The 24,093-nt window shown below is 43.6% G+C and overlaps 1 protein-coding gene across 1 annotated transcript in view; it reads right to left on the reverse strand.

Moving 5' to 3' along the window:
- TSPAN7 (tetraspanin 7) overlaps positions 1–10,290 on the reverse strand; it is a 160,058-nt gene extending 149,768 nt beyond the window's left edge. Inside the window, exon 1 of the mRNA XM_075913241.1 lies at positions 10,029–10,290. Coding sequence (XP_075769356.1) covers positions 10,029–10,109 — 81 coding nt within the window. The 5' untranslated portion in view covers positions 10,110–10,290. The remainder of the gene's footprint in view (positions 1–10,028) is intronic.
- Between the last annotated feature and the right edge of the window lie 13,803 nt (positions 10,291–24,093).

The raw sequence follows: 24,093 nt of genomic DNA on the forward strand, positions 1-24,093 counted from the left end.
CAGCGAAACATACAACTGTGCTCCAGAAAGCCGCTGTGCTCAGTCTTTCAGCAAACCAGAATTCTTGCTCTCTATCCTTATTTGAAATGTTTCAAATAATTCCCAAATACAAATTAACACCATCTGAAAGCATGTGCCTGATCTGTCACTCATATATCCCACTGCTCCACCCTAACATCTATGCATCACTCAAAAAGAGTCATCACCGTTAAAACAGGTCCATGTCTGGTTGTCCAAATTCAGGAAGAGGAGAATTTACCATTTAAAAAAAATAAGTAGGAAGGGTGGGGTTAGTAGATGTGTTTCCATTCCACCCCCTCAGGCAACAGTTGCAGTACACATCCAATCAGTTAGTAACCATATATGTGTATCAAATCAAGACTAAGTGTGGCATTATTAATCAATCAGTACCCGATGGAACATTTCAAATATGACTGACTTATGACTAAAACATTTACCTGGCATTGCCCAGGTCTGGGCCACATGGCCCACGCATCAGCATGTCAGGGACCAGCTGAGAATGGGAGTAGGGGGTGTACAGGCCACCTGTTAGCTGCTCCCTGGGGCCAGCCCGGGATGGGTGACACACAGCACCATGGCCTAGGGCAGCCCAGAGTGGCGGGGGCCATATGGCATCAGGATCAGCAGCTGCTGGCTGGGGCAGGCTTGAGTAGCTTAGGACATGATGCCTGCCACAGGCTGTTCCCCGGGGCTGGGGCACTTGCTGACCCTGTGCTCATTCGTGAGTATAACAGTCCCTTCTATTACACCTCTCCTTTTCCATTTAATGTGAAACAATTGCATTCCATGCACACCTCATTGTTCTGGCACAATAAAATCCTGACATTGCTTTAAGTTAGGATAAGAGGAAGCTGCCTAAGTTAGGATAAGAGGAAGCTGCCTACAGAATTTGGTGGTCCTCGCGCTTACCATTTAGGAGGAGTTCTTGAACAAATGGATTCACAGATGGATGGACACAGACAGATGCACAAAACATGTGATAGATTTTACCACTCTTGTAGCCTCCTTTTCAGAATCTGAATGGATGTCACCAGTGTGGAAGTATTCATAGACAAATCTGTATCTAACCCACATTATGCAATTTAACCAAACTTCTGAGACCACTTTTCTGCTAAGGAAGAGGATCAGAGGAAGGTACAATAGGGTAAAAAGAAATTGAGCAGTTGGCTTACGCCTGGAACATCTTCAGTATTTTTAAGTCAGTCTCCATGTTTTAGTTCAACAGGTTTTTATTAATAAGTATTAAGGCAGTAGTTCTTAAACTGTAGGTCAGGATCCCATTTTAATGGGGTCGTCAGGGCTGGCTTAGACTTGCTGAAGCCCGAACTCCATCATATGTGGGTGAAGCAAACCCTGCAGGCTTCAGCCCTGGGCAGAGGATCTCAGGTTATAGACCCTCTGCCTGGAACTTTCCCCTCCCAGCATGGTAGGTTTCAGGCTTTGCCCTCCCCCGGGGATGTTGAGGCTTGGGTGAGTTCAAGCTTCATGGGGTCATGTAGTAATTTGTTATCAGAGGGGGATGAGTGTGCAAATAAGTTTGAGAACCCCTGAACCGAGGAAATATTTGTTTGAAATCATGAGTGTTTATTACAAATCATGAGAGTGTTTATTACACAACATACAGTAGTTATCTTAAGCAACACCTTCAACTTTCTATTAAAGATTTTATGCTGGGTTACCTCCCTTTTGTTAGGACAACAATTAAAGTTTTGAGCCCATATATCAGCAGTATGTAGTGATGTTGGATAAATACCACATACCACATAGTAGTGAATTTAAAAAGCAAGTTTTGGGATTGTTTAAAAAAATAAATAAATATTTGTAAATGTTTAGTTGTTAATCAGGCGAACTCTCCCTAGGCTACACTCACAAGAAGACACCATTATCTTTAATCTTTCATATATGTTGATGTTTAACACCACTAATAATTCAAAGGCATACATTATTACAATAGCAAAGTTAGTACACTATAATATAGAGTTTGTGCTCCTGTACTAGAAGATGGGTCACTAAGGCTATGTCTACACTGGCGCGATCTTGCGCCAGAAGTATGCAAATGAGGCTAAGCATGGAATATTGCCGAGCCTCATTTGCATATCTAATGAGCCACTATTTTGCGGAAGAGGCTCTTGCGCCACAAGGAGCTGTCTACACTGCCCCTTCTTGCGCAAGAAAAACCCTCTTGCGCAATGCCGCTACGCTGATTATTTTCAGGAATAACGGCCTCTGTCCATGGGGGGATCCCATTGGGGAGCTAGGATCCACTGCAGATAGGGGCTGCTCCTGGAGCAGCCTCTGCCTGTGGCCAGCCCAGGCTGCCACAAAGAAGGGCTGCTGCCAGAGCAGCCTCTGCCTGCAGTGAGCCTCAGGATGCTGAAAACAGGGGCTGCTTTGCAACAGCCTCCCTCCTGCCACTTGAGGGGGTGGGGGCAGGCAGCACCACTTAGACAGTGATGGGGGGAAAACCAGCTTTTAAGCTAGCTCTCCACAGCACCAGCTTCTGTTTTCTCCCCATTCCCCCACTGCCTCTGTATCAGAGGCAGCAAGGGGAGGGGAAGTGAGTAGTCAAGTGCTGGATTTCTCGATAGGCTTATCGAGTAGCCGAGTACTTGATTACTCACATCCCAAGTCTCACCCATTGGTAACCATTAAAAGATATTGATTTGCAACTAAATGCAGTCTTTTAACTAAACTTGGTTCTTCTTTCTGCTAAACAGGAAGATAAATAGTTTATAGAGATTTATTTGAGCAATTTTGTAATTTAAATTGAGAGTTCTCATTTTTTAAATTCATATTAGAAAGAGTGAATATTGAATTATTTACTATTTTACTTGTGAGTTCTCTCAAGCTGTTTTAGATAGAAACTAAAATTCAATTCAAAGTGCACCAAAACACCATTTTAAAACCAAATTATATGAAATTACATTAAACAGTCCAGACTCAAGAAGAAAGGTTTAACAAAACATATGTTGTATTTAAAACTGATTTACAGCAGGTGGGGATATTAGCAAGTAGTCAACTACCCGATGAGCATAAGCTTATAGGGTAGTCGAGTGGAGTATTGACGACTCACTTCCCCCGCCCCTTGCTGCCTCTTAAAAGCCAGTTCTCCCCTCCACCCTCTCTGCAGTGCCACTTGCCCCCCGCCCCTCGTTGCCTCTGTCAGAGGCAGTGGGGGGGAGGGAGGAGGGGATAGGAGAGCCTGTTATGAAGCAGCCTCTGCCCATGGCAGACTGAGGCTCACCATGGGCAGAGGCTGCTCCAGTAGCAGCCCCTGTTTGCGGCAGCCCGGGCAGTGCTTGTTTCAATACATTGCATTGATTACACGATTAGCCAGGTAAGGATGTTAAATTGCAGTTAACAGCAGGACTGACAGCCTCATCAGACTCCTAGGCAAGAGGAGATGCCCTCCTCTGTGCCCCAGAAAGGGCAGGGCCTTGGGAAGAAGGGGCAGAGTTGGAGCTAGGCAGCCCTCAGTGCCTCCCGAAGAGTGGCCTGCCTTCCTCAGGCAGGCCTAAGTGCTGCCTAGGGCACTCCACAGGAAGCTCTGGCAGCAATTTAAAGGGCCTGGGGCTCCAGTTGATTCCAGTGCCATGGCAGCAGCAGCCAGGTGCTCCAGGCCCTTTTGTATTGCTGGGGCCCAGGGCAGATGCCTCCTTTGCTCCACCTTGTAGGCCACCCTACTGATTTATTACACAAAGGAAGTATTATCAGTAGGTTGAGAACCGGTGACTGTTTTAGTTCTATGTCCTTCAAGATTTTAGAACTAGTAGATCTCACCTCTTGCACCTAAGTTCTTAATTCACAGATGGGAAGGTAAAAAGCAAGAAAGCTTGTTTTCACCTTCCCATTATCTTTTTAACTTTGAATGAATTTGTTATTGAGGTGATCTTGTTAAATAAAACAAAATGAAAGAAATACCCTTTGCACTTGCAGTAGACTGGTCTACTGCTGTCAAAACCTGGTTTAGCACTTCAACAAACTCTGGCTGCAGGTGCTTAGCCAGTGATTGATACCAGGTTCAATGGTAGGACTTTTTTAAAAACTTGGCAAACATGTACTCTTATCAGGATTTCAAATAGGCTCATTTTTAAAAGATAAATCTGTATTTAAATAAAATCCATTCTAAAAGGATTTTTATTCATCTTGGTTTGCACAGCCTTAATAGTTGTCCCTCCAATTGTATCTCTTCCTAGATGGAGAAATCCTTTTTAGCAGCTGAAGGCAGAACAAAAGAGGGGACTCTGACTCCAGCCTCACTCATTGCATCTGCTAATTTCCATACTAGATGAAGCCCCACATCCACTCCCTTTCTCCATCCACTGACCTAATTTACTAAGAAGCTTAGGGGATGTGCTCCTGCTCCAATTTATTGAAGCCTGTCTCCTCCTTCCCCTTACACCAAAAAGGCTCAAACCTTTTCATAGCACAGCCTACATATTAATACGGAAGACTGCTTGGTAAGCACCTATCCCTCCCATTCAATATCATATAGCATTCCTGTGGCAACTAGAGCATTTGCCTACATGGAAAACTAAAATGAGAAAAGTAATATATTTTTAGTAGTCCTTACTCCCAGTTGTTAAATTGCATTAAAGGAGAAGCTAGTCAGCATCATTTTTTCCCCTAAAATCATCAGGCCTTAGACAGGCTATAGTACTGGAATCTATTAATATTAGGGATGGGGAGACTGTTGCTTTTTAAAGTAACCAAAACTTAAAAAAAAGGAAGTCTGCTACAAGTTCAGTATCTTTGTCTGCATTTTAGAGCATATATAAAACTTGGTTTAGTGCTATGCATGGCATGGCAACCTAAACATAAGTCTTTTAAATATCTTGCCCATTCAAGTTGGTTGCTCTTCCATTCAATGGTCCATATTTTTAAAACATACTTTTATGAGCACATGGTTTGCAAGGATATATTTCCTGGTTATGTGTTTGCTGTTTGTTTTCAAAACAGGGCCTCCCTTCAAGCTTCGGGTGCAAGAATTCATGCTTTTTAGTGGTGTTCTTTTCAAAATTGTATCAAATGAGTGTTTCAACCATCACTCCAAGGCAAGACAAAACCCTGTTTTTTACAGCAAAATAACCTGAACAGAACTAATCTGCATTTTGTTAAGACTCTCTCCCAAAAGACAGACGTAGAAAGACCATGATCAGTAATTGTTTTATTTGGGTGATGGCCAAATATATCGCAAAGGTTTGGAATGAAATCATATTAGGAATGTATATTTAAACATACAGTTTAAGACAAATAAATAAATGTTCACCTAGAGAATTCTCTCCTCTACAGAAAATTCATTTTGAATTCTAATTTCTTTGCAATCTACTTGTACAGAAATATGAAAAGAGGAAGGTAAAAGGTGGATAATAGTACAGTACAGCTCCTTACTGACATTCCCCTCTCCCTCTCCGAAACAGGTACTTTCACTGTAGAACCCTGATTGGGAAAAATGTGGGTTAATTTTTATTACAACTTCCCTTAAGAACTAAAACAAGTAACCCTAAACATTCAAAATGCATTATGAATAAGAATACATATAAGCACATAAGCTTTTAAATCTCTGCTCTGGAACTTTTTCTGCCATGCTCAAAAATTTACAAAAAAAAACAAAAACAACCCTCCCACCCCAAAAAAACCCCCACAAAAAAAGTATGGGGTGGGGAAAGGAAACTATCAAAACAGCCAACAGTATTAAATAAAACAGATTTGGAAATGAGTGGGCTAGATATACTATGAAATCAGAGTGAAGTAACTCTCTTCATTAACACCCTGCAGCTCTGATATTGTTTAGGCAGCCTCTCATCAGTGTTCCTACTAGAAACCCTGGTTTTCAGACACCAGTCTCACTAATAAAGCTTGCTTTAGAATTAAATTTAGAAAATAATCACTCACAGTGGGAACACATTGGATATTTGCCGTCTTTTAAAAAGGAAATTCTATTAAGAGAACTTTTTTGAATGTTGTACTTGATACAATCAAAACAAAACAAAGAAACTTATTGGTTTTAGCCAACTGGTTATTGTCTTTTGCCATTTACCCCAACCCCCAATGCTGTAACATCCCTGTCATTCATCTGAAGGGTTCCCCATGCATATTCACCCTTCTCTCCATTGCTTCTCACCCTTCCTCAGGTTTTCACATTGCAACTCCCCTCACCTACAGAGCTAGATTAGATGAGACCATCAAAAGCCCCCATCCATCAAAAGCCAGATGGACTGACTGCAGTGGAGTGATGCAGGCCTTTCCTCCTCAGGAGTTCAGCATCCTGCATCAGACATTTATTAAAATGTTATTATAATAAATGACTGAGGGATTTATTATAATAAAATTTTGCAAGCCATTCACTCATAACACTGGCCTATTTGCTTGTGGCAGTTAAAGTAGGGTCTCAGACATGCACATTAGGAAAGGAGCTGGTTTTCATATTTATGATGTTTTCAGACCCATGGATTTACAGTTCTTTGATTTACAAGGGCCTCTATGCTGCTTCTCCGGCATAAATGGATGAAAGTGGCATCCCAAGAAATACCACAACATAAGATGCTTCCTTGGATGCAGAAAGTTGCCCCAACAGCCCTATGCTGCCCCATCCATCAAGCAGCTGAGAGGGAAGGGATGCGGTCATACTACCTTATGTTAAAATAGCAAGAATAATAGGGCCAACTCTCTTCTAATTTATACCAAGAGCCCAACCAAACCTCTGCAAGGCTGATAATATGGCTCAGTTTTTACCTTCCCACTTCTTAGCCCAAGTGAAAGGCAGAGAAATGAAGAATAAGGTTCTGTGATGGGTGGTCTGTCTCTTTAATAGACTGGATGCATCTGTGTTTCCCTTTAAGATTCAGTTCTGTCTCAATGTGTGTTTTCTAGTTTTGTTTTAGTGTGTGTGGACAATTACATTGACAGAGCAGTACATTTTTGTTTATTGTTGCAGTATTCTCTCTCTATTCTTTCTATCTTTCCCAAGAAAGAAGGAAGAGGAGAAAGACAAATGCATATTTTTGTGTAAATGATGGAGATCATCAGGTTTCTAACACCTGGAAGAGCCAAATTAGCCCAACCTTGCTGGGGACATAGGTGCTACTGGTTCACAAATGAAAATCTAAGGACTTATTTAGATGAGAGAAATGTATACTTGTATAACCTCTTTCCCGGGCATAGACTCCCTGTAATGGTGCAAAATGGAGCTTACAAGCAGGACACATACCAAAGGGGGAGTGGAGGGGAGAGGGAAGTCACATAACTGCATGGTTATGTTACACCCTTGCAATGAATCTACTCTGGAAGCTTGCAACATCCTAGTAAAAGCAGGGCTTTGATTTGTTTGGTTTGTTATTCTTTTGAGGACTAATACAAGTCATGTTTGTTGTTAAACTCTGACTAATTCAGATGACCATTTTTCTTTACAAGCCAACCCAGTTGCCTGGTCTCTCTCACAGGCCTGCAGGGTTTTTTTTGTTTGGTTTTTTAAATGGGATTAGTGCTCATGAAATGTGCTGGCTCAACAGGCCTGCAGATTTAAGTCTTCTGTTTATCCAGAGCAAACGGATACACAGTGGTTACCATCATAACCACTTGAAAGAGGTACAATGTATTCACCATGGTTTTTACAGTTATTCTGTAAATGTATGAGGGAAAGGTGTTCTTAGATCCTACTATATAATATTGCTACGAAGGCCAACCTTTTTTCATTTGTGAGAACAATACAAGCTTCACCATACGTTTGCCTGAGCCTGGGACACAAAGAACTACTTGTAGACAGGAGAGGACGATTCAGTTTTCCTGCTCATTAAAATCAACAGGCTGTTGTGGTTGCCACCAAAATTACCAAATGATGTTAATTAAATTGATGGTTGTTAATATGCACATGACCAGAACATGTTAGATTAAATTTTGGGTTTTCTTTTGAATAAAGAATGTAAATTAAGAAAAATAATGTGCACTTTGAAAATGCAATGTATTATTTATGTCTTAATGCTTATTACTGTGAATGGGCAATTTCAATTTAGCATATAGTAACTGGAATGATGTGACATCTAGTTACTGTATTCCAAAGAGACTTTGCATATGACTGATGTATTAAAATGGTAATATATAATATGCTTTTATTAGTATGACACGACAAGCTTGTTTCAGCATATTGTATCAATGAAGTTCAGATTAAGATATCTAATAGTATACAGTGGGGCCATTATATTGTATCATCACCATGTACCATTAGAGAGTCTTTAATCTGCAGATCATTGCCAAGATATGCTACTCATGTCAGTTATCTGCTGAGCAGATTAGGCTGCTGTGAAAATATCAACCCCCTTGGTTTGAAAATCCAGGGCCCTGATTACTCAGTCATTAGAACTCATTAATGTATCTGGGTCATAAAGAATTAGTTGCTAGATTCTGACTTTGGTTATACACAGGACAGACACTAGGACACAAATAAAGTCAGAAAATATACCACTGGCTTTTCATAGGAATCTAACCCAAGTCAAGTACTAACTACATTTTTAATTTCAAGAAATATTTTTAAATTGCCAGTTTATTTTCACACAAGATGATTGAATAGCTACAGGCTAAGCCAGAAACACAAACTTGAAGAAAAGGGGCAGAGAAAGCAGACTAAGTTTAAAAAAAATCCACAGAGAAATGTTTCTCTCCCCCATCTTAAACACATTGCACAATAGAGGCACAGTGATCAGCAAAAGCCAACAGGTTTGCAGTTCCACACCATCAAAATCAGCACTGCAAGAGTTATGCAGCATCAGAGATTCACACGGGCGATAAAAATGAAAGAGCATGGTTGCTGAAAATGCCTTATACCTGTGCATAGCTGCACTGCTTTAACAAGAGACCAGTGTCAGATAAGGCACTAACCATGAGAAAGTGCTGTGGCTTCAACTGACATGCTAAAAACCCTCGAGTATGCAAATCTGATTTATTCTCTACATGGCATAAGCTTTCTGGAGCAGAGAGATAACATCCCCTGTGAATGAGCGCAGCGGCAATAAAGTTGATCATTCTGAATGCACACGGCACTTACCAAAATCTGATTTGAGGGGTGGGCAGTAGAGGGAAGATAGGTGAGAAGCCTCCAAAATACACCGAGTACCAGCCAATGGGGGGCTGACAGCTTCCTCAGGGAGCCCCATAACGTGCTCCGGACTTGAAAATAGCTAAGGAAACCCAACCTTCCCGCGTTTCTGCTTGCTTCTTCCCCTAATGTTTGGTATTACGTTCCCCCTCGCAAATGGGCTGCGCACACGGGAGAAGGGAGATGGAGAACCGACAGGGCTGTGGTTAAAGCATCCCATTCCCCCTTGTGCCGGTGCATCACGCACCAAGCAGCTCGCGCATAAACACCAGGTTAGTCTGTAACCAGGGCCCCGCTAGTCAACATTCATTTCTTTGGCCCACAGCCTGTCATTCAGCAGCCCCTTCGGTCATGAGCAGGGATACCCAGCTCCCTTCGCACAGGGGCAGCGGCACCAGCCGCTGCCTCCCCCCCTCGTGTATGTGGTGGGGGCGAGGCTGTCATTAACGTGGGGCCAGCAGCCTGAGCAAGGCAGAGGGCTACGTTTGTAAGCCCAGGGGAGCCAACTTCAGGTGAGAGCTGCTCCGTAAACACAGCATATTGCCTGCCCCAGCCCCACCAGCGCCTGCCCAGGCGCACTGAGAGGGGGACCCAGCCGGGCACAGAGACAAATGCCCGCAGCCCCGGGAACTCCCTCGCGCGCGGCTTTTGGCTCTCCTGGGTGGGGTCTTTTTAAAATCTGGGGCAAATCCGCATACGGCCCCCCAGCGGGCACGTCAATGACACCCTAGGGCGGGGAGCCGAGGGGGGCGCCGGGCACCTGGCAGGCGGAGAGCCCAGAGCAGGCACCCGGGCGTTTGCGCAGCAAACACCAGCGGCAGCTGCCCTCAGCAATGCCCCGCACCCCCCCCCCCCCGGGGCGGAGGGGGCTGGGTCCCTGCAGCGCCCCCAGCCCGCCGGGGGGCTGCGCACTCACCCAGAAGACGAAGGAGTAGATGATGAGCAGGGTTTTCAGACACGTTATCACGGGTTTGGTCTCCATTCTCCTCGATGCCATACTACTGAGGGCCCGGCTGCTGGGGAAGGGGAGGGGGGCTCAGCGCTCGGCTCGCTCCAGCCTGCGGCTTATCCGCGCCGCCTGCCCCGCCGCCCCTTCACTGCGCCGCCCGCCCCGCCTCCCAGCAGCATTGTGGAGTCACAGCCGCCGGGAGCGCGGCGCGCTGCCTGCCCAGCCCTGCGCCGAGCCCGAGCGAGCCGCGCGCGCGCCCCCTGCTGCTGGGCCCGGCACGTGCCGCCAGGCTGGCATAAAGCGACGCCGGCCCGGGCCAGCCCCGCCGCCTTAACCCTTCGTCTCCCTGAGGGGGGGCAACCGGGTCCGAGCAGCGGGGCGGGGCGGGGCCGCGGGCAATTGCAAGAGGCTACTCCGGAACCCCCAGGGCACGGGACTGGGGTCATCTCTCCAGCCAAACCTTCTCAAGGGAGTGGCGCGTGAAGTTGCACGCCCAGGAGCGAGGCTTTTAAGGACGCAGGGTTTGTACCCTCAGGATGGAGGATTGAAATGTAGGATCTGTGGTTAGGAAAGGAGGGGGAATGTGAGCCAGGAAACCACCACAGGTGCTGCCTCCCAGCTTTGCCCCAGGGTGCTCAACCCAAGCCTCATCACCTCTTCTCCCATGGGGGCACCTCTACGCCACCTTTTCCTGTCCTTGCCTCTCCTCACCCAGTGCCACATGCTCCCCCAAGCATGTTCCATCCCAGGGGTGGCCCTAGACTAGCTGCCAGCAACTGGCGCCCTAGGCAAACCATGCAATCGGCGCCCCCACCTCCAAACCCCTCAATGATATTGCGCCACCATTTGGCACCCCATTTAACTTGGCACCCTAGGGGACTGCCTAGTTCACCTATATGGACAGGCTGCCCCTGCTCCATCCCCACTCCTCACCTCCCTCCTAGTGTCTCCTGCATGCTGTGAAGTGGCTAGCAGGAGGAGCTGGGAAGGATGGGATTTGATCAGTGGTCTGCCAATGGGGAGGGAGGCACTGAAGAGGAAAGGAGAGAGGAAGAGGACGTTGGTTGCTACGGTGCCCCCAATTTTTTTATGGGTGCTCCAAGGTTAGAGTACCCATGGAGTCAGCATCTATACAAGAAACTACAAGCAAAGTCTTAGAGCAAATTTTAAAAGGGTACTTAAGAACCTAGAGCACTGGAAATCAGGATAAAATACAAAATGCTTAAAAAACAACAAATAATCTAGTAGCACCTTAAAGACTAACAAAACATATAGGTGACATTATGAGCTTTCATAGGAGCAGCCCATTTCTTCAGCGGCTGTGCCTACGAAAGCTCATGATACCATCTACATGTTTTGTTAGTCTTTAAGGTGCTACCAGACTATTTGTTGTTTTTAAAGTTTTTCCTGTTACAGACAAACTCGGCTACCCCTCTGAAGCTTTTGAACATACAAAATGCTGTTACTAATGTAGATCATGCCCGACCAACCTGAACTCTGCATTTGTATCCATGTGAGTGAACGGGAAAGGGAGAGCTAGCTGGGAACACAAGGGGGATAGCCAGGCTGGTAAAAGAGGGAGGGAGCCAAGCTCCAGGGGTAAAGCTGGGCATGGGATTGTGGGCTGCAAGGGAGGTGGAGGAACCAGGCTGTGGATGGCTGGGGAGTGCCAGGCTGGGAAGGGAAAAGAGCAGAGGAGTGGGGGCAGAGGTAGGCAAGGGATGGCTGGAAGAAAGAAAGTGAGGGGAGGGCACAGGATCGCCGGGTGGCAGAGCTGGTCTGGGAGTGGGCTGGGAGGACAGAGAGGGGAAGGAGCTGAGCTGGGCACAGGACCGCTGGGGAGCAGAGAGAGAAAGGAGCCATGCTGACTGTTCCACCACAGGGCCTGGAATTGCTGTTAGCAAGGCAGGTGCCTGTGCATGATCTTGAAAACTGGAATAAAAGAAATGGGATATGATGTAATAATGCAAAATGCATGGTCATTTAATCACATAGGACATGTCTACACAGCAGGGCAAAAGTAGAATTAAGATACACAACTTCAGCTATGTTAATTGCGTAGCTGAGGTCGAAATAGCTGCTTTTGGTGCTGTGTACATAGCAGGAAGTCACAGGAAGAACACTTTTCTTTCGTCTTCCTTTATGCCTCTTGAAATGAGGGTTACAGGAGTTGGAGTAAGTATTCCTCCATCTCAAAATTATTTCAGAATAATGGCTTGCTGTGTAGACATGCACTGTGTTATTTCGAAATAATGTCAGTTATTCTGAAATAACACTGCTCTGTAGACATACCCATAGGGACTAACAACAAGAATTTTTGCTATAAGCTGGGTGTGCATCAGTTGGAAGTGACAGAGGAGGAGAAAGACTTGGATGGACTGGTTGAGCACAGGTTAACTGTGAGCCATCAATGTGATGTGGCTGTGAAAAAGGCCAATACAGTCCTAGGATGCATCAGGTGAGATATTTTCAGTAGAGACAAGGTAGGGTTAGCATTCTGCATTCTGGTCACCATAAATCCAATCAGTTCCATAATAAAAGTCTGATTCAGAGAAGGGGTGGCCATATAGTAGCTCACCCTGAGCTGAAGAGAGCTAAGGATATAATTAGCCCATTACCTACTAGAGTAGAAAAGAAGCACAGGAAGGAAGTGCAAAAGAGCAGAGAATGGGGAAAGCTCAAGCCCTTTGTGGTGGGATCTCTTCCCTTCTGTCTAGCAAGAGGAGGAGGATTGTATGATACTGTAAATAGAAACGCTGCATGGGACTGTGGCAGGGTGATGGTTGAAATAAAGTGCACAGCAGTGGCTATAAACCAGAGAAGTAAGAGCTATTATTGCAGAAAAACAGGAGCAGAGGGCTGTGCCCTATTACACTGTTATACGGGCACTGGTGAGATCTATCTGGAATACTGCATGCAGTTCTGGTCTCCCATTTTAAGAAAGATGAATTTAAACTGGAACAGTGCAGAGAAGGGTTACTAGGATGATCAGAGGAATGGAAAACATATCTTACAAGAGGAAACATAAGAAGCTTGGCAAGCTTAGCCTAACAAAAGAAAGCTGAGGGGAAATATTATTGCTTTCTATAAATACATCAGAGGGATAAACAACATGGAAGGAGAGGAGTTATTTAAGTTAAGAGCCAATCCTAATTTGTTTCAAGACTGAGTTTGATAAGTTTATGGACAGTATTGTACAATGACATATGACTCATACGCAACTGAGAGTATCTGCAGTGGATGGAGATGGGATCCTAGATGAAAGGTCTCCAAGTTACTACAAAGAATTCTTTCCTAGGTGTCTGACTTGTGGGTCTGGCCACGTGCTCAAGATCTAATTGATCACCATATTTGGAGTTAGGAAGGAATCTTCTCCCAGGTCAGATTGGCACAGGCCCTGGGATAGGAGTTTTCTTCCTCTGTTCTGTGGTGCATAGGTCACTTGCTGGTTTGAACTAAAGTAAATTATGGATTCTTTGTAACTAGATGTTTTTAAATCAAGACTTAAAGACTTTAGCAACTCAGCCGGAGGTTACGTACTTATTGTAGGAGTGACTAAATGAAGTTCTGTAACATACAATGTGCAAGAGGTTAGACTAGATGATCATGATTGTCCCTTCTGGCCTTAAAATCTATGAGTCTACTTCACTTAGACAACAAAAAATAAAAGCACAACTACAAAGTGGGGAATAACTGAGTAGGTGGTAATGCTGCTGAAAATCATAAATTGTATGAGTTAATTGAATGAGTCGATTAAGAGATGCAGTTGCAAAAAGCTAATGTTTTGGGGTGTTAACATGAGTTTTTGTATGTGAGACAAGGGAGGTATTTGTCCCATTCTACCAAGCACTGGTGAGGTCTCAGCAAGAGAACTGTGTCCAGTTCTGGCCACCACACTGTAGAAAAGAAGAGGACTAATTGTAAAGAGTTTCAAGGATGGCAACAAAAATGATAAAAGATTTAGAAAACCTGACCTCTGAGAAATGTTTATAAACATTAGGCATTGTTAGTCTTGAGAAAAAACAACTAAGTCAAGTCTGATAATGGTTTTTAAAAGTGTTAAAGGTTGTTACAAAGAGAGAACTATGATCAATTGTTCTTCATGTCTACTAAAAGTAGAACAAGAAATAATTAACTTAATCTGAAACAAGAGAGATTTAGGTTAGATATTAGGGGAAAATGTTCTAACTATTAGGACAGTGAAGATCTAGAAGAAGCTTCCATGGGAGGTTATGGAATCCCCATCACTGGAGATTTTTAAGAACAGGTTGGACACAACCTCTTAGAGTTGGTTTAGGTTTACATGGCCCTGCCTCAGTACAGAGAGCTAAATTTGATGACTTCTTGAGGTCTCTCCCAGGATTGAATGCCTCTGATTCTATAAGCAAAAATATTTCTCCTTTCTAACAAAACATCCAAACATAGTGACTATGTGGACACAGAACCTGACATTGAAACTCATTTGCTTTAATTTTGGGGGAGGAGGAAAATAGATTCAAAATCCCAGTTCCAATTGTTTTTCATCCACTTGGACCTAAAACCAGAAGGGGCTTATTTTCCAGTTCTGATTTGGATGTAGGTAAAATCTTTAAAATTTGCTCTAAAATTGCAGAAAAGTTGCAAAAATGGATGATCTCACAAAGATTCTGTAATTCAAGATGGCAGCTATCTCATCAGTTCAGCCAATATATGATTTCCCCTATTTTGGAATTAAACCTTACCAAAGCAGCTCCTGAAGTTTGAGAGTTGTTGAATCCAAACCTAAACTTTTGCCCTGATTCAGCATCAGACCCAAACTCTTGTCTAAATCTAACTGGACATTGATCCCAACTTAGACTCCTTGGCACATTTCTAAATGACTTGGGGATCCTGAGCCTTATACTGGGAGTGGATTTGGCCTGTCTTCAAATGTGCTGGATAATGTCTGTATTTTCTCACTCCAGACCTTCTTTGTAACAGAGACTATTTTCTGTGCCCAGTATCATCACTTCAGCTGTAAACTGTGTGATATCTAGCAAAGGATGGAAAAGTGGGTACTAAGTTAGTCTACAGAAAATGTGAAGTTCTCGGCTAGCTGATCTATCAGTCTACTAGAAGGGTGACACAGAAAATCCAACAGGTGGTTCTGTGTGCCCAGAGACAAAAAAAAAGCTAAGATTTTATTGCACTCCAGAGACAGTATGGTACAGCCTGAGGAAGAAGAAGCATTTTGGATAACTTTTGGACATTGCCCCTCGTCAGTGCCTGGAGCAATATTGAAAGCTCTGGAGGAAACCCTTTCCATTTCTCCTTTGTTCTGCCTTTAAAGGGAATGAGTGTGGATGGTGATGGTGGTGGTGGTGGTATTAAATGGGGCAAAACGATGCTCCATGTGACACCTTTAACTGGGCTAACTCATGGCGGCAAATAAATACCAAGCTCATGGAGGCTAGCCGTTGGCCCATCCTGCCCCTTCTACACAGGATCCCATCCCTCCTGGCCCCACTCCCCTGCCAGAGCCCAGAACCCCTCCTTTCCCCCTGACTCCCAGTCACTAGCCTCCTCACCCCAGCCCCAAGCCAACCAAGGATGCCCAGACTCAGAGCATCAGGTGGGCAGGCAGACTGGCTATGCAGGCCCCCCCCCCCCCCCCACTCTGGAGCTCCAGGAAGGCCAGTAGTGTGAGCACTGGCTCCAGCTACCCAGAGTCCCTGGTCACAGGCCAGCCCACAGTAGCCCTATCCTGAGGCCTTGATTATGGGAGAAGAGTTGCAGTCTGTGCTGTGGGGAGGCAAAGGAGGTAGGCTGGTGGAGGAGCATGCCCATTTAGGGAGGCACAGCCTCCCCCACCTTTGATAGCTACCACACATGACCTAACTTAAAGCAAAAATAAAATAGTAGATTTTTAAGCAACATCCTTTTTCCGGGACTTGAAAACTGATGTAGTTCAGCAATCAGTTGAATGGGAAGGTGTTAATTAATACCTCGAAATTCAGGGAACAAGATTAAGCAGAAGAAAATGGTGCATGTATGTATATAAAACTTTGCAACAAAGAATGATGCAAGAATTTTGCTGAGTTTGAGTTTATGACCTCAGAAGCTGCTCATTTAAATGGATAGTTTACTGCTCCCGGAAGTCAATGGGGACATTTAAACTAGTGTTGGACGGGGAGTTCTGCACAAATGACTGATTTTTGATGCTTTTATCACTTCTGTGGCAGACTGATGACAGGTGCATAAATCTTTATTGAACTGGACCATTAAAATGTAAATAAGTGCAGTTTTCACAAATAAAAAAAATACTGACACTAACAATTGTTATAAATATTCACTTTACAAAAATTAAAAAAAGAGGATCGTTGTCAGAAAATAGGGTAACAAGGAAGTGAAAGACTTATCTTTATTTCCTGATCCCAGACATGGGTCAAGGCTACAAAAGGTTCGTATTCTTGTCACTTGCCCCTGCCACGTAAGTAGCTACTGAATCCAGTAATTACCATTTGTCTCTCCTCACCACAAATACCCACCATCTTTTTTTTTAAATCAAAATGCAAAGTACACACAATATCAACCAAAGCTGACGGGGGGGGGGGGGGGGGGGGGGAGGGGGGACAGCCAGTTAATAAGAGACACACAGAGATGTTTCCTGCAGAGACCAGGTTTACAAAAGGTTATGGCCAAAACTTTAAAAAATAGCCTCAGATATGGGGTGTCTGCGTTTTGGGGGACCCAACTTGAGATTCTTTAGGTGTCTCAACCTGGTCACCCACACTGAGACATCTCAAATCAGTAGCCACTTTGAAAAATGGGCCCAAACCCCTGTCACGTGGCAGGGCTCAGTAAACACACAGAGATGATGTCCAGAAAATTCCACAAGCAAACATTACATTTTATCTCCATCTTGTGAGTTCCTTCATGCAAAAGGGCGACTTGGCCCATAGTTCTGAAGAACACCAGACTACTTGCTTTTGCTGTTTTCTGACATAGGGATAACATGGAAACATTTTTTTATTTTGTTGGATGCATGTGCAAATTCAGATTTTCTGTTTTTAAATAATCCATGGGTCTAGAACAGAGGTGGGCAATAATTTTTGGTGGGGGGGCCATTCCAAGATTTTTGGTAAGTGGTCAAGGGCCGCACTTTTCTCTGGAGGGTCATGGTCGTGTGCAGAAGGGTGCATGGGTTAAGGAACTGAGGTGCAGGAGACGGTGTGGGGTCTGAGAGGGTGTTAGGGTGGAGGAAGTGATTGTGACCTGGGTCGGGAGATTGGGGTGTAGGGTCAGGGAAGGGTATGGGTGCAGGAGAGGATTCTGGCCTGGGAAAGGGGTGCAGAGGGTTTGGAGGGTGACCTGGGGGAGGGAGTTGAGGTGCAGGAGGGATTGGGTGCCAGAGGCAAGCACTGGCTGGGAGGAGTTTATCTAAGGGTGTGTCTAGACTACCTAGTTTTGTCGACAAAAGTGGACTTTTGTCGACAAAACTATACCAGCGTCTACACTACCGCTGAGTTCTGTCGACATAACGTCGACAGAACTCAGCAGTTTTGTCGACGCTGGTATACCTCATTTTACGAGGCCTAACACCTTCTGTCGACAGAACTCTGTCGACAGAAGGTGTTATTGCCTGTAACGTTGCGTCCAGACTACAGAGTTCTGTCGACAAAGCAGCTTGCTTTGTCGACAGAACTCAATGTGTCTGGACGCTCTTTGTCGACGGAAGTTTTGTCGACAGTATCTGTCGACAAAACTTCCGTCGACAAAACACGGTAGTCTAGACGTACCCTAAGTGTCTCCTGGCCAGCAGGCTGCAGCACCCCCAAGGCAGGCTGGGCTGCCTGCCTGCTGCAGCCCCAGTCTGCTGGAAAACGCAGCCTCCTCCTTTCATGTGGCTCTCAACTCAGCATGGGGGAAGAGGCCTGCATTGCCCCTGTCACTCAGGCCAATCTCTCAGCTCTGACTGTCTGTCTGTTTCCTGTCAATAGGAGCTGAGAGATTGGCTGAGATCAGTTCTTATTGGCCAGTTGTTTCTGGCCAATAGGAGCTGAGGTTCAGGCTGAAGGTGCGGAGATCACATGAAGCCTCCCCCTTCCTGCACAACAGAGAGACTCAGGGACTGGGTTTTAAACCGCGGCAGCTGAGTGTCTGCTGGATCCGGTGGCTTGGCAGGCCCCCGGGCCGTATTTTGCCCAAGTCTGGACTAGAATGAAATCTGTGATAAAATTGAGACCTTCAATCATAGAAAACTTTGAAAGATTATTTTGAGATGTGCCAGATGCTATGGGCACATGGAATATCCACAGATATTGGACTCTACAAATATTATCTGCATCTTTGTGAGCCACTATATTCTAGCTCTACAAGGAAAGTTACCAAGCTTCCTTCAAGAACTAAAATTAGTGTGTGGGGGTAAGAAATTGTAATTACTGCAGACCCAGAACCAAGCAAAGAACTCCAGAGAACCAATCCCTGGGGTCAATTGCATATATTGGTCCAGGTTCAGGAGATGCAGCAATGGAAGAGCTTGGAGTACAAAGGGTCAGCCTCAACTGATTGAGAGACTCTCATTTGAGCCTCAGAATGACATGAAACTGGAAGAGCAAGGGCAAGCTCTGCTGGAAGCCTGTGACTTACTATTACCTCCAGGTGGAAGATGGTTACCACCTTGGAACCTCTCTTTGCATGTCTTGGAAAACTGTCCCTTTTCCGGGGCTTCGAGTTCACCTGGTACAACCAAACCCTGACCTTGCTGTAAGTTAGAAGAGGAAGCTGCATACCAAACTTGGTGACCCTAGCTCTTACCATTTGGGAGTTCTTGAACAAACAAACTTGCAGACAGACACACTCTAAAAAGTATATCGGAGCTGTCAAGTGATTCATAAATTAATCCTGATTAATTGTGCCTTTAAACAATAATAGAAAACTATATATTTAATTTTTTGGATGTTTTCTATATTTTCAAATAATTTGATTTCAATTATAACACAGAATAACACTTTATATTTTTATTTTAAATATTTGCATTGTAAAAAACAAAAGAAATAGTATTTTTCAATTTTCCTAATACAAGTACTCTTTATTATGAAAGCTGAATTTACAAATGTAGAATTAATGTACAAAAAATCTGCATTCAAAAATAAAACAATGTAAAACTTTAGAGGTTAGAAAGTCCATTCAGTCCTACTTCTTGTTCAGCCAGTTGCTCAAACAAGTTTGTTTACGTTTGCAGGAGATAATGCCGCCCACTCCTTGTTCACAATGTCATCTGAAAGTGAGAAAAGGTGTTCATATGGCACTGTTCTAGCTGGCATCACAAGGTATTTATGTGCTATGCACACAAAGATTTTTATGTATCTTCATGTTTCAACCACAATTCCAGAGGTCATTCATCCATGCCGATGATGGGCTCTACTAGATAATGATCCAAAGCAGTGTGGAATGATGCATGGTCACTTATCATCTAAGTCAGACGCCACCAGCAGAAGGTTAATTTTCCTTATTGGTGGTTAGGGTTCTCTCATTTCCACATCAGAGGGTTGTACTTTTAAGACTTCTTAAAGAATGTTTCACATTTAATTCCTTTCAGATTTTAGAAGGCATTTCAGATTTTTAAACATCATATTAAGAGCTTTAGCTGTCTTTAGAAATCTTACATTGGTACCTTGTTTACATTTTGTCAAACCTTCAGTGAAAGTGTTTTTCAAATGGACATGTGCTGGGTCATCTCCTGAAACTGCTATAACATGAAACATGTGGCAAAATGTGGGTAAGGCACCAGGAAACATACATTTCTCCCCCAAAGAATTCAGCCATAAATTTAATTTAATGTAGTATTTTTTATCGTGCATCAATACCATGGAAGCACATCCTCTGGAATGGTTACCAAAGCATGCAGGACATATGAAAATTTAGCATGTCTAGCATGCAAATATTTTCCAATGCTGGTTACAAAAGTGCCATGCAAATGCCTGCTCTTACTTCTAGGTGACATTGAAATAAGCGGGCAACATTATTTCCCATAAATATAAGCAAACTTATTTCTTATAGCAATTGTCTGAACAAGAAATAGGACTGAGCGGACTTGTAGGCACTAAAGTTTTACATTTTTGAATGCTGTCATGTAACAAAAAATCTATATTTGTAAGTTATACTGTAACAATGAAGAGGACTTATAAGCTTAAGTGAAAAATAGCATTTCTTTTGTTATTTTTTTTTCAGTGCAAATATTTGTAACACAAATAAAGTCAACTGTTCACTTTGTATTCTAAGGAAGTAAATACCCATGAAAAATGTTAAACAATTCAAATTAAATCATCTAACGTGTTAATAAGTTAACCCATGGCAGGGGCTCCTTGCCACCAGGGGTCCTGCCAGCCAGCCCACTGTGGGCAGGGGACTGCTTCAGACCCAGCCAGCCCCACCACTCCCTGGGCAAGGAGGGGAAGCTGCTCCAGTCGTCCCCTCTGTTCTTCAGAGGGTAGAGGAGGGGTGGAAGCTCTGGCCCCACCATGCTGTTCCTCGACCTGGATCTCTGCTTAACCAATTACCCCATGCGTATGCCGGTAAGGCTAATGCTTAACTGGTTGATCTTTTATATCCCTATTGTAGTCTGTGTTGAAATTTGTATAAATATAGTTGAAAATGCAGAAAAACATCCAAAAATATTTAACAATTTCAGTCGGTATTCGGTGGTGTGACCGTGCAGTTAAACTGAGATTAATTGTGATATTTTTTTTAGTTAATGGTGTGAGCTAGCTATGATTAACCAACAGCCCAGTTAAAATATGGGAAGTGTGCCAATTCAGCAAACATTTTCAGGCTTAAATAGAACTAATCATATAAGTCCTCACCTGAAGCCACAGCATGCATCCCTGAGGATTCATGCTAAAAATCTGCAATTATTTGATCTTATTTTGGCAGGGTTAGGAATGCAAAATGTTCCCTGAGTGAAGTCACAGTAGGCATTTTGTTCAAGCAAAATAAATCTTTAGTATTATAATTTTGTTCCCCCTCCCCTGGTAAAGCAAAGTAATTGTTCTTATTTATACATCTATTGTCAATAAAAGAGCATTTTAGCAAAATAAATACATTGTTAATTATATAATCTTAAAAGTGCATCTTTAAAATATCATGTGTATTTGCAGGAAGTTCTTCCCAGAACTCCTACACCCATGAGCTTACTTTTCTTCACTGTGTAGTAAACAGACATTTTTTCAAGAAGTTTTGTACAGAAGTTTCAGTCCAGATGGAACTTTCACCCCAGAGTTAAAAATGCTGACAACAACGGGTTCAAAGGAGGGATGATATCTTTGAAATGTTCTTTTTCTTCTGTGCTTGAGCTTACCATGTTTTTTGGGGGGGGATTAAATAAAAGTTTGCAGTCACAAAGGGGGGGAAGGATATAAACAGCAATTATAACTGGCATAGTAAAGCCTAGCACCTTTCAGGTTACTTGGCTGCCCTCATGCTCATGTTAGACCTCTCCATTTTTCCTGTGACACTCCTTAAGGTAAGAAATTGCAACCTCTGTTATCCTTGACTGGGAATTCAAGTTTATAATCCACTTCTGACTAAGCCTCCCCTGAGATCTGAAGTCACTTTCTATGTTGCCTACCAGTGATTGTCCCCAACAGTATCTATGACCTAATTCAGCCTCTCTCCAATTAAAGCCATTTTTATTAGTAAGACAGAAAATGAAGGGCAAATTATGAAATAAAAGTTGATAATTTTGCTGTAGTAATTTGTTCCTAGACAAGCCTAACTTGCCCCAAATCTTTGTGACACATACACCTATGCATTGTAATTTATTATTTATCAGGGCAGAGCCCTTACAGAACAGCCTGTCCTTTATGATTCACAGCCTGTCCTTTAAGTTAACCCATGGCAGGGCCCTGCTGCAAGTCACTCTCAGCTCCAAGCCCCAAAGTCTGCTACAAGGAAGCTTCAGGTTTCATATGTTCCTAAAGAAGTCCAATGTTACACAGCAAATCTCAAAGAATTATTTGGCTCAAGGGTGACCCCGTAAATAGCCAAAAAGTCCTAGCAAAACGAAGGGTATGTCTACACTTGCACCTTCTTTCGAGAGAGGGATGCAAATGAAGACATTCGAAATTGCAAATGAAGCCGGAATTTAAATATTCCACGCTTCATTTGCATATTCGCATTATGGCACTATTTCAAAATAACAGATGCTGTTAAGATGCAGTTATTTTGAGAAAAAACCCTTCTCTCAAAATAACTGGCAAACCTCATTGTATGAGGAATAAGGGTTATTTCGAGAGAAGGGCGTTCTCTCGAAAAAATAACAGTGTCTTAACAGGGTCTGCTGTTTCGAAATAGCGCCATAACATGAATTTGCAAATGAAGCGCAGGGTATTTAAATCCTGGCTTCATTTGCAATTTCGAATGTCTTCATTTGCATCTCTCTTGAAAGAGGGTTGGAAGTGTAGACACAGAGTTGCTCCAAGGACTAAGTTTGACCCGTTATCCTGCTTTCTGTAGCAGGGGAAAAAGGGAGCAAATTTAGTTTTGGTGCAATTTTGTTGACTTCAGTGGAGTAACACCAGGGTTGCCTTTTGCCTGTGAGATTTGCACAGGTCAGAGCACTATTGTGGAATGAAATTGCTCTTGGATCAATAGACTATGACATAGTTAATTGCTGTGTTATATTAGCTTTTGTTTCTAAAGCTACCAATTAATTTTCCTTCTTAAACTCGGTTACAGGGCATTTCTGTTTCTTTCCCTTGGTTAGCACTACATTGTGTTGTGGGAGATGGCGCAGTTCTGCACTACCTTATGGAGAAGAGCTTTGAAAGACATTATACTCATTGGGGTGCAATTCCTCCTACAGTTCCTGGTGACTATAGTCGCTATGCCATCCCTTAGGAGGGTCGCATATATGCCCGTCCCCCTTCCACTGTTTGTTTGTACCCAAAGAATTGGAGACAAGGCCCTGTCTTTTCCTCACCCTTCTTTGCCTCTTTTGCAGATGTCATTACCATCATGGACATTAGCTCTAAGTAGCTCTTTAAGACTAACAAATTTTTAGGGCATAAGCTTTCACGGGCTGCAGCTCATTTTGTGAGATCATAAAGTGAAAAAATTGGTAGGCAGGGATATATACATTCATACGGGCTATGTCTAGACTGGCATGATTTTCCGGAAATGCTTTTAATGGAAAAGTTTTCCGTTAAAAGCATTTTTGGAACAGAGCGTCTAGATTGGCACGGACGCTTTTCCACAAAAGCACTTTTTGCGGAAAAGCGTCTGTGGCCAATCTAGACGCGCTTTTGTGCAAAAAAGCCCCGATCGCCATTTTCACGATCGGGGCTTTTTTGCTCAAAACAAATCTCAGATGTCTACACTGGCCCTTTTGCGCAAAAGTTTTGCGCAAAAGGGACTTTTGCCCGAACGGGAGCAGAATAGTATTTCCGCAAGAAGCACTGATTTCTTACAGTAGGAAGTCAGTGCTTTTGCAGAAATTCAAGTAGCCGGTGTAGACAGCTGGCAAGTTTTTCCGGAAAAGCGGCTGATTTTCCGGAAAAACTGGCCAGTCTAGACACAGCCATGGAGATGGGAGTGTTACATTGGTGCTAATAAGGCTGATTCAGTCAGCATGGATGTGGCCCACTTCCAACAGTGATAAGAAGGTGAGAATATCAAAAGGGGAAAATTCCTTATTGTAATGAGCAAGCCATTCCCACTCCCCATTCAGACGGATTCCGATGGTGTCAAATTTGCTTGGTGGTGTCAATATGAATTCTAGCTCAGCAGTTTCACACTAAAGTTTGCTTTTGAAGTTTTTTTGCTCAAGTATGGTAACTTTCGAGTTTGTAACAGTGTGTGTCGGGAGGTTAAAGTGCTCTCCTACTGGTTTATGGAGGCCTTGGGAGATAGGCCAGTTCTCACTTATAAACAGGTTCCAACATGAAACAAACATTCACCACCAGATATACACCCCACAACAGAAACACTAACCCAGGAACTAATCTCTTCAACAAACCTGTTGCCAACTCTGTTCACACATCTACCCTACTGATACCATCATAGGACCTAACCA

The sequence above is a fragment of the Pelodiscus sinensis genome, chromosome 1, assembly GCF_049634645.1.
Source record: "Pelodiscus sinensis isolate JC-2024 chromosome 1, ASM4963464v1, whole genome shotgun sequence".
NCBI classification, from domain to species: Eukaryota; Metazoa; Chordata; order Testudines; family Trionychidae; genus Pelodiscus; species Pelodiscus sinensis.